The following is a 14,082-nucleotide window of genomic DNA, read 5'->3' as shown; positions in this document are numbered from 1 at the left end:
TGTGCTTCTGATCAAATGACCTTATCCTGACACAAGCCCACAGGACAGCATGGAACAGAAATTTACTCTTCCCACAGCAAGAGGAAAGAGAGGATCAAGGTTTACTCATGAAATGGGAATGAAAGGCTTTAGAGCCTTTCAGCTCCAAAGGAACTTGGTTCTGGTCTCAGTTTGCATCCCAACTCCAAGAATAAAAATTAATTTATATTCGGCAATTGCTGAAAGAATTCAGAGAAGAGAAGTAGGAAGTAAGGGCTGCAACCTCTTAGTCACCCAGCCTATCTCCCAGCCAGCCTCCTTCACAGCAAATCTGTTGATAGATAGATTTAATGGGATAAAGTGTAGAAACCAGCACAAGGTCCCTCCCTCCCCAGAGCTCCTGATGGGCAGGCAGTTAACACATTCCTGTAGGTTATAATTTCAAACACTTCCAATGAAGAATTAAAGCCCAAGTTTATTATTTTCTGGGTTAGTCTGCAGCTACTTGCTCTTCACTTAAAAGGGGACCATGCAACTACCTAAAAATGTAAGCTGACCTCAGGTGTTGGTGTGTCCTAAGTACAGCTGGATGAATTCGGCAGAATATTTATGAATACCAATGTAGTTGAAGCAATAGCACTTCTTGTCATGTCCAGAAGCTGGTACTGAGAAAGTCCCCGCCAGGAAACTGATGGTCAGGTCCTTGGGAAAGTAGGGACACACAAATTCACAAACAGTATGAAGACAACACACATCTGAAAGCTGAACCTGAAACTTTAACTTGGACTTTTAAAAACAATTTGTTGGTTTGATCTTTTTAAATACAAAATATTTTATTTTCTCTCTTGGAAAGGAAATATACTTCTCTCTCACATAATCAAATTCCCTTTTAAAAGGAATACTGTACATGGCTCTGTAGGAAACATTGGTGCTGTGTTTCTACTTTAAAAACTAATATTCCTATGTCAGTAATCTGTTGGTCAGGACATCTGCTTTCAGGATATGCCCTTGAGGATTTTCAGAGACACTGGCAATAGCCAGGAATAAATTGTAACTGAGTTTTAAATAGGATGGTGAGATGTGCTCACTTGTGCACATCTGCATGCTTAAATCGGTTTCCTTGTGGTCAGCAACCACAAGCAGCAGCCCAGCTCTGAGGTTAGGAGCCATCTCTCCCCTCAGCACCCCCGAAACCGTTCATGCCAGGACGGCTCGGGGCGGATGGGGGAGCCGCGGCTGCCGCTGCTCGGGGGATGCTCGTCCCGCCAGCTGCGGAGCCGCCCCCCCGCTCGCCCGCTGCCGACGCCGCGCCCGGCCACACTTTCGGTTTCACTTCTTCCGGCAGTGGGCAGAGTGTTTCCTCATGGTTTTCGTGTGCTGAGGAACTAGTGCAGATGCTTCCAGACAGAAGGAGATAAAGCCTGCAGAGGTGAGTCGGTAAAATTCTTCACTTCTTAGTAATAAATGTGAATATCGAGGTGCAAAGGCAAAGTGCTGCTCAGGAGTTTGGGTGATTTCCTTGATCCTGGATTTTAGCCAAGTCTGTGCCAGATTTTAAAGTTCTTGTTCGTAATGCTAAATCTGTAGTTCTTTCTTTTGCCCATCTGAAACGCTGTCCTTGAAGTTTGGTAACGGATGTGTGCTTTCTTCATTGGATCCCCAGCCAAAGCTAAACCACCGAAAGCTGATTCCAGATTTCTTGCAATGAAAAAAAACAGGAAAAGGCAACCCGTTGGGCCTTGCTGGAAGTCAGCTAAAGAACCCGTTTTGTGATTGTGCAGTACATTTCTTCTGCCTTTCAAACTTAAAGATGAGCTGGCAACAACTGCTGCAGAACCCAGCAGCAATCACTTCTGGGTGATTCTCTGATCACCCTAAAACAAACCCTGAGAATTATGCAGATCAGGATGCAAGCTTCTGTCACAGACAAGCTTCTCTTTTGTTTTCCTTAGTGTTTCCAGCAGTTGGGGTGCAGAGGAAAGAGGTAGGACAACAGTCCTTTGTTTTCTTCAGCTACAGGGGCAGGGATGTTGTGTTTGGCAGCAGCTGTAGCAGGACTGAGAGTTTACTGCTCTTCCCCATTAGCCAGTGGCAGATGAGTGGAGAACCAGGCTATAGGAGCTGCAGGATGTGGGTCACCCTGACATGCAGTACCCAGCAGGGAATTGTTTTTTCATTAAGGTTTATTTTAAACCATCTTTTGTAGTCCTTTGTGTGTGTGCCTTTGCAATGTTTCAGGTCCCTCTATCCCTTGCTTGTATCCCCATTCCCACTGGATTTTACAAATGTTTCTCCTTAGATGGCCAGGTTGCTCCCACAAAGGCAGTCATGTGGTTCCCCTCTGGCCACTATAATGTGACGTTTTGTCACCAGAGCAGTCCTAATGTGTCCCTTCTGAAAAGGCAGGTCAGCTATGGAGTCAAACTCTGCTGGGATCAGACCTGCTCAGCTCCTGCTTGGCTGCAGGTTACAGTGTCAATTCCTTAGAGTGTTTTGTTATGCTAGTGGAAATCCATCTCTTTAGAAAACATCAGTTATGAAGAATTTTTCTTTTTTTCTATACAAATGTGTTGGTTTAATTTCTCTTCTAATTTCTTGTTTCATTGTTTGCTAATGTGCAATACTCTGTCAAGGCTCGATCATATTAATTAAACACAGGTTCCTAGTGTTATAAACATATATTATAATGTTGGCTTCTCGCAAGTATAAAGGTAGATATTATATAATGTTAGAAATGCTTTTTGCTGTGTGGATGTAGTTTTCTCTCTTTTTAGCAAGAATGTTAGCAAGTGTGAGCAAGTAAGATAACCTCCAAGCGAGCAGAGGATGAGGCCCGAGAAGCTGTTAATCAACACTTTGTCCAGGGAACAAAAGGGCCCAAAGGCTGCTCCGCCCGGAGAACGGGCGGCCAGGAGGGTCCGAGAGCCCTTATCACCGCTCTGCCCGGGGGGCAAAGAGGCCAAAGCTGCAATCAGCCCTGACTGTCTGGAGAATTAAGAGATCCACCCTACCATCCACTTTTACCTAGCGAACCCCAAGAATCAAAAGAAATAAAACCGCGAGGCAGAAGAATACGCGTGCTCTAAAAAGGCAGAACCAAGGAGTGGCCATGCAGAACAGCTCCAGGAAAAGTTTGAATATGCATAAAGAGCAGACAGTAAAAATGGTATAAAAAGAACTATCCCCGAGCATCAGGGGTGCTCTTGGCAGAGCGCCAAGGCACCCGGCCGTTATCCCTTTGCTTTATTTTATGTGTCTCTTATTGTCTTTATATTAAATCCTTTAAATTCTCACAGGAGAGTGAACCTAGTTTTTCACACTAGCAAAGGAAAATGGGAGTTGTAGAAGTAAGAAAGCTCACAATTCCTGTGAATTAGTCATTTGAGAAGCTCTTCTAGCTTCCTGTTAAGTCTAGGAAGGTTTATTCCCATCTATAGCCTGTTCTGTACTGGGGCACTAATGGCCTTCTCTGCCTGGGAGCCCATCCTGCTGAGACTGAACTCATTGGTAAACTGAGGTTGTTAGGTAGGTTCCAAGTTTATTGGCAGAAGGCCATACAGATATGTGTGTATCAAAATTGTGGAGACGCTTAAAGCTTCCGAATTGAAATTATAGGCGTTTTATTTTTTAAAAAAGAAAAAATTGAAGACAGGAACCTAAGCTTACTGTGCTCTGCTAAAGCATGAAAAAACCATTCTGCAAAGCACTCACAAAATATGTTGTCCCTCTACTAAAGAATAATTCTGTAGAGAAAAATATGGAAAATATTTTAATTTAAAGATTTAATTTAATTAAAAGAGGACTCTTCTTTTGATTAGCAGAAATGCCATTTAATTAGACAAGCTCTATGACTCAGAAGGCTTGTCAAACCCTTCTGCGCTCTTACAGCTTCGTTCTGGTCAGAATTTATATGGAATTAATTTTCTTCCTTGTGCAGTAGTCTCGTTACAAGATTACCAGGTGAATTTAAATCTAATGGATACTAAATTGTCAGTGAACAAACTATGAAAAAGCCCAAGATTCATTAGAAATGTAATGACCAAACAGGTAGAGCCATTGAAAATTAGTTTCAATGTTGATGTAAATGACCAAAAGATATAGGGTGGAGTATATAAGTTCTCAAATGTGTAAGTTTTCCTGAAAGTATATGGATAAATGTATTGAACCTATGGGCAGTGTCTTCTCTACACCTTGGCTCTTCTCCATTTCTTTCTCTGATTAGGTTTGTACTGATTTATTTTGTGTGCTCTTACTGTCTCATACATGTTTCTATAGCCTGGTATTCCTTCTTTCTCTATAAGATGGAAAGACAGAATTTTGGGTGATTGACTTGTAAAATAAACACTGTCAAGAACAGTAAAAGAAATAAATGGTATACTATGTATTTTTACTGCATATAAGTATAAATATTTTACATGCAGTTAAGCTCAGCTCAATGGCTAACATTGAGAGGCTTGTGTAGAATTTGTCATACTTATTGTATTTTCTGCATGTTAAAGCAATGCAAAATTAATTAGAAAAGAGAAAGTGATTGGAAATTTTCATTGATAATAGATAAAGTTGGCAGCTTTCTGAACATACCTATTTTTATGTAAGACTATATTATTGCTTTTAAATAAAAGTCATTATTTAGAGAGATTATTAAACATAACTCTTCTGCAGAAGTGAATGCGACTGTATGGGTTAGAAACACCGAGTGTTTGCTCAGTGTGAAATTATATAGTTTTTAAGCCTTGCTTGCTTAGCTTTCAGTTTAAGATGCAAGTTGTGTCAAAATGATTGTAATTTGCAGTGTTCATTTTGCCTTTGCAGATAGAATGATGCGAAATGCCATTCTTTGGTGGAGCAGCTTATATGTCAGACTGATGTTTGTCTTCTGGCCATGTGCATCAGTTGGAAAGCAATGTCATATCCAAAATGAAACAGCTGACTGCAGTCACCTAAAGCTGACTCAAATTCCCTCTGATCTTCCAAACAATATAACAATTTTGGACATCTCTCATAATCAGCTAAGACAGCTAGGTCCTGCAAATCTGACCAAGTACAGCCAGCTGGTTTACTTGAATGCAGGCTACAACAGCATCTCTAAACTGCAACCAGAATTATGCCAAAGTGTGCCCCTGCTGCAGATTCTGAAGTTACACCATAATGAATTGTATAAGCTCCCTGACAAAGTCTTTTCTTCCTGCACCAACCTGACTGAGCTCAATCTAGGATACAACAGACTAAATATAAATAATGATCCTTTCAAAACCCTGAAGGTAAGATCATGTAAATAAAATATAAATGGGGAATTTATGGTATTTTCCAATGTGTGTACAGAACTGCTACCTTTGTATCTCAAAATACCCAACATATAAACTTCCACTGATTTTTTCTGAAGCAGAGGATTTGTGGCTTCTTCTGTTAAAGCACGTTGGAGTCTCAGTAATCTTTGTGAGTCAGTGCTCTCCATTCCCTTTTCCCTATTGCATCCTTTTGAGACACCTCTCCATACAGGATATGTGCTGAGAGAATAACAGCAGCAGATGATAACAGCGAAGTGGATGGTGTGGAATCTCAGCTGCCTGGGTAGCTGGAAGCCTAAATTCTCAAGGTTGAGGTGTAATTATTCAAACCAGGAAGGCCAGTGCTTAGGCTGAATGTAGTGTCTGTCAGGACTTCAAGAACTGAGAAAAAGTAAAAAGGTTTTTATTGTACCTTCATTTTCCCTGGTAGTTCATATGGGGTTAAATATTCTTGTCTGTAGCAGAGATTGGGGGACCACCACAGAAGGCAGGAAAGGACTATTCCACTGTCTTTGCACCAGGCAAGAAATCATGCAAAAGGAAGAGCCTAAGGACAAAAGAAAGTAAAGTAAAGACAATGTGTGGGTACTAATTGTCACTCAGTGTTCTAATGAGTGTGCATGTGATTTTGAGTAGTCTGAACTTTTCTGCTAAACTCAGTTCAGTTACATAAAGTGTACCTGCTTGCATTGTAGGACTGCTGACACAACTAAATACGATTGAGTGCAGCCAGCCTCCATGCTGGGAACTTCACCTTCCTCATGTCCGTTTACTGGGCTGGACCACGCTGAAAAAGGGCGGAATGTAATGTTCAGTACTGTGGTAGTTATAACAGCAGCCAGCTGTAGGCTTCTGCATTTATCATTTTATCTGAGGCAGGAGGGCCTTCAGTGAATTAAGGAACTTTAGCTAAAGTAATTTTTTGGTTTCCAGTAGGTACTTTATCAGGTTAATACCGTGAATACCATGAAAGTTACTGGTGTGAAAGATACAGAATACTTCTTCGCAGGAGCTTGAAAGCTGCCATTTCTCTATTACAAATCTAGTTTAAGTGTAGTATTGCAACAAATTTCTGATCAGTTATACTCTAATGAAATATTTCTAAATTCGTTGCGTGTATTATATATATAAAAAAAAATTGTACTTTTTTTTCTTGCATCTTCTCTCCAGAACTTGAATATTTTGGACTTATCTCATAATTCTTTGAAGTCAGCCAATTTAGGATTGGAGCAACAGTTGGAGAAACTCCATGAGCTCATGCTGAGTAGCAACCAAATCACTGAGTTGAAAAAAGAAGACTTCAGTTTTCTTAGCAATACCTCATTGAATAGTCTTGATTTGTCATCAAATCCACTAAAAGAGGTAGGAAGCATGTTAACAGAAATTCAATAGGTGTAAGTATAAAATGAAACTATCCTGATTTACCCTGTATGGTTGTATGGCATTTACACTACAATTTTGATCCACTGAGGTCCAAAACCCATTCTATTTTATACAGCATTACTCCTAACCTCCAGTAGTGATTTAGAGAATTATTGTTTTGCCACTGAAATCATCACAGGCTAGTTTCATAGAGGCTTGTTCCATGTAGATCAGAGGTCTCAAGCAGACTTAGATGCTCTGAGAATCCTTACTGGGTATTTTCTATGCAGAATTTTTTTTGCACGCGCTGAAGGTGAAGGGCTGACATACTCTCCAAGTGGGTAAAGATCTCACTTCCCTGTTAATCAAAGAGAGCATTCACTTGTATCTATAGGAACCCCAGAGAAATAATCACTCCAGAAAAGTATACTCACTCCTTTTAAAAAAACCCACAAGGGTGTTTGTTTTCTCTTCCACCTACCTCACTGTGCTCTCTGATCTGCTTCTTGGTGTTATGATTCTTTGAAGAGTGATGGTAAGTATGACAATTCTAAATAGGTTGACCATCAGCATACAAATACTGAATATACATTGAATTTCCTCGGTTTGTTTGTTTTTTGTTTGTTTGTTTTGCTCTGTTTCCCAGTTGGCTGATCTCTAAAGAATATGTACATTGAACCTACAAGAATATTTTAAGGTAGTGTAAGTTTGTAGCAGTGCTAAGAGTGAATCGCACCATCCTCCTTCACTTGGCCGCTTCATCCCTCCCTCTCTGATACCAGCTTTTATGAAGCTATGCACTGGATCACTGGGGAAACTTTACAGATGTTTTGGCTCAGTTAGCTTGTAGTCACACTGGTTCTTACCTGGTTCACTGTGTGACTTCATGTAGGGCTGTTCTGGCACAAGGATACAGTGTGTGGGTAAGTAAATGGCAGTACTCCTTTCTTGGGCACTGCTACTTTGTGCCACTTTCAGCTGCTCTGGTTTTACAGTACTGCTATCTAAAAAGCAGCCTTTATGCTTTTGAATCATTCTGACAAATGGAGTATTCAATCACTCAGCTGATCTCTTAATCAAGATGAGGGCTGACCACTATGAGCGAAGCTTGTGATCCATATTGTGAAAGCAAGTGTGTAGTATTAGATTTCATAGTAGCTTCTGCTTGCAAAGAGAAAGTGGACTTCTTCTTGTCTGTCTGCTGACCTAATAACTAGTAAATTAGTATACCTAGCAGGTACCAATAAAAGAAGAATGATATCACAAATTTTAAGATACTTCTAGAGAAAGAGTTTCGGTAGTTGGATTCAAACTTGCATCTCACTAAGCCGCTTTCTATCTTCTTCTAAAATAATACTACTCAGATTTATGATAATCATGTTATAAGTGATAGAACTATTGTCACAAGAAGTGTAAACTCCAAAAAGTGTTTGTCTGAACTTGGGTGTGAAACAGTCTGGGTGTAGAAGTTCTATTCTGCTTGAAAATCTCATTTGAAAACCTTTTCAAACCAAATGTTTTGTTAGTCAACTTTTTTACATAATCCCTTTGTTTAGGCCAAGACTTTTTTTCTCTTGTCCTTTCAGTTTCACACAGGATGTTTACATACAATTGGAAATCTGTTTGGCCTCATACTGAACAACGTTGAACTTGGTGAAAATTGCACAAAGAAACTTTGTACAGAATTATCAAACACAGCGATTCGGAACCTCTCACTGAGCCATGTGAAACTTTCCTACATTGGCAAGTCAACTTTCCAGGGTCTGCAAGGAACAAATCTTACAATTTTAAACCTTTCCCAAAATCCTTTCTCTGTCATAGAAAATGACTCATTTCAATGGCTTTCAAGTTTACAATACTTAAACCTGAATCTTAATAATATTAATGTATCTTCACGTTTATTTTATGGATTATCTAGCCTTAAATATTTGAATCTCATGAACTCACATACTGGGAAAATTGAAGATTTTTCTTTTCATTGGTTATACCACCTGGAGTACCTTATAATGGATAATAACAATTTTCCAGGAATTACTGCTAATATGTTCACAGGTCTGAACAACTTGAAATACCTGAGTCTCTCTAACTGCAACCTAAACTTACAAAGAATAACTAATAAAACATTTTCATCACTTGCTAATTCTAGCTTACAGGTTCTCAACCTCACAAAAACCAGAATCTCTACAATAGAAAGTGGGGCATTTTCTTCCTTGGGACACCTGAAAATTCTTCATATTGGTCTCAATGAAATTAATCAACAGCTCACAGGTCATGAGTTCAAAGGTCTCAATAATATACAAGATATTTATCTTTCCTATAATAAAAACTTGACTTTGCAAAGTGAGTCATTCATTTTTGTCCCAAGCCTTAGAAAACTGATGCTGAGGAAGGTAGGGTGCAGTAATCTGGCACTTTCTCCTTCACCTTTTCATCCTCTACGAAACTTGACTATCCTGGACATCAGCAATAATAACATAGCAAACATAAAAGAAGACTTGTTTGATGGACTTGACAATCTTGACATACTGGATTTGCAGCACAATAATTTAGCCCGACTTTGGAAACATGCAAATCCAGGTGGCCCTGTTCTTTTTTTAAAAGGTCTTCCCAATTTGCGAATTCTTAATTTAAAATCAAATGGGCTGGATGAAATTCCAGTTCAGGCTTTCAAGGGTCTCTTTCAATTAAAACACTTGGATTTAGGATCGAATAATTTGAATTTGCTTCCAGCAACTCTGTTTGATGACCAAGCCTCTCTGAATTCGTTGAACCTTCAGAAAAATCTGATTACCTCAGTTGAAGAAAAAGTATTTGGCCCACCTTTCAAGAGCTTGAGAAAACTAGAGATGGATTCCAATCCTTTTGATTGCACCTGTGAAAGCATTGCTTGGTTTGCTGATTGGCTTAATGTAACCCAAGTAGATATACCTGGACTGAGGTCCCAGTACATTTGCAACACTCCACCTAAATATCATGGTTCTCTGGTTTTGTATTTTGATAGTTCAGCCTGCAAAGACAGTGCTCCATTTAAACTTCTTTTTGTGATCTCTGCCACTATTGTGACGCTACTCATTTTTATTGTCCTTACCATCCATTTTGAAGGGTGGAGAATAGCTTTCTACTGGAATATTTTAGTTAATCGAATGCTTGGTTTTAAAGAATTTGAGAGACAACAGGAAGAGTTTTATTATGATGCCTATGTTATTCATGCAAGAGAAGACAAGAATTGGGTGTCTAAAAATTTCGTGTCTCTGGAAAAAAATAACCACTTTGAAATTAGGTTTTGTTTAGAAGAACGGGACTTTGAAGCAGGTGTATCTGAATTTGAAGCCACAATTAACAGTATAAAAAAGAGCAGGAAGATTATTTTTGTTGTGACTGAACACCTCTTACAGGATCCCTGGTGTAAAAAGTGAGTAGGATATAAAATTTTATCTCTACGGGGGAAAATTTCTTAAGAGATAATTTAACAAGATCATTTTTTAACTGTAACTTAATTAAAAAATAGCATTTAATGAAATACACCCATGCAAAATCTACTTTAATATATTTACCTAATACATTGTAGCTTCAGAATAATTCCTAAATTAATAAAGTTGTTTCACACATACAGTAGTGGACATTTGAATACCTCAGTCAATGTTTTAGGCATTTTCTTGGGTGTTTTTTGTGGGTAATTTTTGCTTGTTTGTTTGTTTTGGGGGGTTTTGTTTGGTTTTGTTTGGTAGTGTTGGGTTTTTTGTTGGTTTTTTTTTTTTGTTTGGTTTGGTTTTGGGTTTTTTTTTTTGGGGGGGGGGGGGGGGGGGGTTGTTCTGTTTTGTTTGGTTGGGGGTTTTTCCAAAAGTCAGGCTGCTACCTTTGCAGATTGCTTTCCTTAAAATTACACATTTGAAGAAGAACAACAAGTGAGACCAGTAACATCGAATGATGATTTTTGTTTGCCTTTAAATTAGTCTTTTCACCATTCTTGTGTAGTGGTCTTGTAATGAAAGGAATTTTGCTAAAAAATCTGTATCAAGACAGTAGACTTAGGTTATATTTTTAGAGCATGAATTTATTGTTATTTAATTAGACACAACTAATTTAAGAAAAGTAATAACAATTGTATATAACAAAATAGACACTAAGACCCCTGTTAAGAACTGCTTGACTTTCCTTTTTCCTTCACATAAAAGAAAATATTGATTTTTTTCTTATTTTTGCTTCAGTTTCAAGGTGTATCATGCTCTTCAGCAAGCTATTGAACAAAGTCGGGACTCCATCATACTGATCTTTCTTAATGATATCCAAGATTACAAGTTGTATCATGCACTTCACCTGAGAAGAGGAATGTTCAGATCTCGCTGCATCTTGAACTGGCCAGCCCAGAGAGAACGAGTCAGTGCATTTCATCAGCAATTAGTGATGGCACTTAAATCTAATAGTAAAGTGCACTGAATTTTCAACTACAGATTTGAATTATGGGGTCATTTTATTGTATATTTTCTACCATTGGAAAACTAGCAAGACTTCATGAAAATCTGAAGAAGTTTGTCATTCTGTAAAGATATGTAAGAGTCACTACAATTTAAATTTATTTGTCTATATTCATGTTTTTGCTGATATTTTATTTCAGCTGTACTGAAGTGATGTTAAAAGGGATCATGGTTGATAGTTAGTCAGTGTATTAAAAATGTGGTAGAAATTCTGAAAAGCAATGAGAATGACTGATATTCTAGGAAATTATGTAGGGTAGAAAAGACAGACTCTCTAAGGGGATATACAAAAGAAAATGCATTAATGATAAAACAGCAAATTCTTTGTAGAAGGTAGAGTGGACACTACTGCTTGCTTTTGAAACATGGGGAGATTCAGTGCATCAAGCTGGAAAGCTTTCCTTTTGAAACACAGCAAGTAACATGGCAAATTACTTCTGTAATTCAAACCAAGAAACATAGCAGTTTCAAAGTGAGTTTTAAAACCTTCGTGGTTATGCCTTCTGGGGTGGCTTATACTGTTTGCTATCAAAAAGTGACTTTCAGGCTGATGAGTCAACTGATTTAATAAATTTGGTATTTGGAAAAAAAACCTTTTTGCTATTCCCTGGTGAAATTCAGAGAGCTGGCAGGACATTAATACTGAGACATGTATTTGATTCTTAGAATGCACATAAAACTGCATGTGGGCCTGTACATAGAACTTGAAATCAATGTGAAACATGGCTAAGGCACAGCTGCTGCACCTCTATAAATGAGAAAAGGCATAGATATTTTTATAATCAGAAGACAACTTTGTGGAGAAAGTGGTGCTACTGCAATTTCATTACAAAAAATTTTGTTACTGGTGAAACAACAACAACAAAAACAAAGTCTTCCCAAAGAAATAGTTTTAAATGGTATCAGAAACATTATTGTGACTACAGTTAGAGGGAGAGTGGGAAAAAATTTCAAAACTAGATTAATTTCAAATATTTTGTTTCCTTTTACACATAGTTTTGAATTTGATAGCTAAAAAGAAAACTGTAAAGAAACAGATAGAATTCTGTAGTTTAATTTCTTGTATATTAATGTAGTTTGATTATTTCCTGAAAATTTTTTACAGAAATGTGGGCTTGTTGGCAATTGCCAGGACATAAAGGTTCAAACATACAGGCTAGCAGCTTGATCTGGAGAGAGAGCTGAGACTGAGCAAAATGTGCTTTGCAAGGGTGTTTATAATGTTTAGGACTGGCTAAAATGTTATGGTGAGTCTGAGCACAGGTTATTATAAATTAGACATGAGGCAGTCATTTGTATATTTTTGTTAATATTTAATTGCTGCTTCAAGGACCTTTTAAAACCGTCAGCTTTTAGTAGGTATGTGATCCTTCAATAGCTCAGTAATATTTTTAAATTGCTTTGTCCCCCTAGCATTTCCCTCATCAACTTCAATACCACTATTGCTACAAGAATGCTTTTTTACTGCTTTAGAAAACAACTTGCAAATTGTTCTATACTTAGCATTTTAAACAGCTTTTCTCATGATTTGCTATATGCATAGATGAGGTTTTAATAGGTTTCCTATGTCCCATGATGATATAAAACCTAAACAAGACAAATAATTAGTGAAATAGATTTTTCATGCACTGGAATAGCAAAGGGGATGCAGATGTCTTCACTTACTTGGGAAGTCCTGAGTGAAGACAAAATAGGCTTTGTTTACAGCTGAAGTGATAGGTGATGATTCCCTAATTACAGTAACAGGATTATCCCTATTGTGATGCCTTCCTCTCATCTTTCTGACCTTTTCAGGCAAAGTGACAAATTCTTTCTTCATGCTTAGGCCATGAAAGTTGAGGAGGCAAGTTGGTAATAATGGTGTACCAGGTATGCACCATGTCAGTTGTTCTTTCTCTTATTTAAAGACTAACCTGTGACAGAGTTCCTATGTTTCCTAAATCTGCAATGACACATAGCAGCAGAATTTCTCTTTCCACATCAATATAGATTGTTTAGAAAATGCTAGTAGTTCACATGGATATTAAAAATGACATAAAGGTGAAGAGAAAGCGTGGAGAAATGCTGGGGTGAAATGTGATGCAAGAGGTCAGATGAGATGATCAAACGGCCTTTTCTGACCCTAAGAGCCTGACAAATGACAGTACGTCTAAATTCCTAAAGATTTTTCTAGATACTATGAATGCCCCCAAAATTGGTTTCAGAACAGTGAAAAAAATGTTTTGAATGCTTAGTTTTGTAATATGGCTAAGAATACAAACAAGAAGTACTTGGTGATGAGTGAAAAATCACTTTAAATTATGAAAATATGATGAATACATTCCAAACAGTTATTTCAATACCTAGATTCAGTTTAAAATAATTTACCACAGAAAAAGACATTATAAAGGTTCACAATGAATATTAGACTAATGTTTAAAAAAAAGCGCACAAAAGTAATAATCACAGGGCCAGTGGTAACCATCACTTATACCAGAAGTAAATTTTTCCTATAATTTTTCCCTCTTTTTCTGGAAGTTACCCACTTCTACTCTGCTCCTGTACATTTGTTTGACAATTTTATTGAGAGTAAATAAATGGGCTTACCACAGCTGAGTTGTAAGTACTTTCAGGATTCACAGTCTATATCTGAGCTGGGCAGTCTCTTTGCAGTGGGCAGAATCAGATTTTATTATGCTGATTTGCTGATGAGTTGAACACCAAATAAATGAAAAGTAGTTCCAGACTCGTCATATCAAAGATATTACCTAGGACTAAAGAGGAGCCATTTGTATTGAAAGCAGAATATGTAAAGGACTTGAGAGAGGCAGAATGCTCAAGTCTGGAGGTTTGAAGTGGAACCCGACTGTTTCTGCAGATCTTGAATGACAGGGTGTCACGGTTTAGGAATAGTATTCCCCAATTTAGTGTTGTAAACCATGTGCTGCTCACTCACTCCTCCCTCCCCCTGGCAGCCTGGAGAGCAGAACTGGAGGCAC

At 38.0% G+C, this 14,082-nt stretch overlaps 1 protein-coding gene across 1 annotated transcript; it reads left to right on the top strand.

The window, feature by feature from the left end:
* The first annotated feature begins 1,297 nt into the window (after positions 1 to 1,297).
* Positions 1,298 to 13,709, top strand: TLR3 (toll like receptor 3). The gene is made up of 5 exons (XM_048304662.1): positions 1,298 to 1,408; positions 4,792 to 5,240; positions 6,438 to 6,629; positions 8,216 to 10,041; positions 10,838 to 13,709. Exons 2-5 carry the CDS (start codon positions 4,797 to 4,799, stop codon positions 11,064 to 11,066), a joined length of 2,691 nt encoding a protein of 896 aa, XP_048160619.1. The 5' UTR covers positions 1,298 to 1,408; positions 4,792 to 4,796; the 3' UTR covers positions 11,067 to 13,709.
* Positions 13,710 to 14,082: the final 373 nt, after the last annotated feature.

This window comes from Corvus hawaiiensis, chromosome 5, assembly GCF_020740725.1.
Source record: "Corvus hawaiiensis isolate bCorHaw1 chromosome 5, bCorHaw1.pri.cur, whole genome shotgun sequence".
Taxonomy (NCBI): domain Eukaryota; kingdom Metazoa; phylum Chordata; class Aves; order Passeriformes; family Corvidae; genus Corvus; species Corvus hawaiiensis.
Note: the sequence above shows the minus strand (reverse complement) of the source record. Positions and strands in the feature narration are given on the sequence as shown.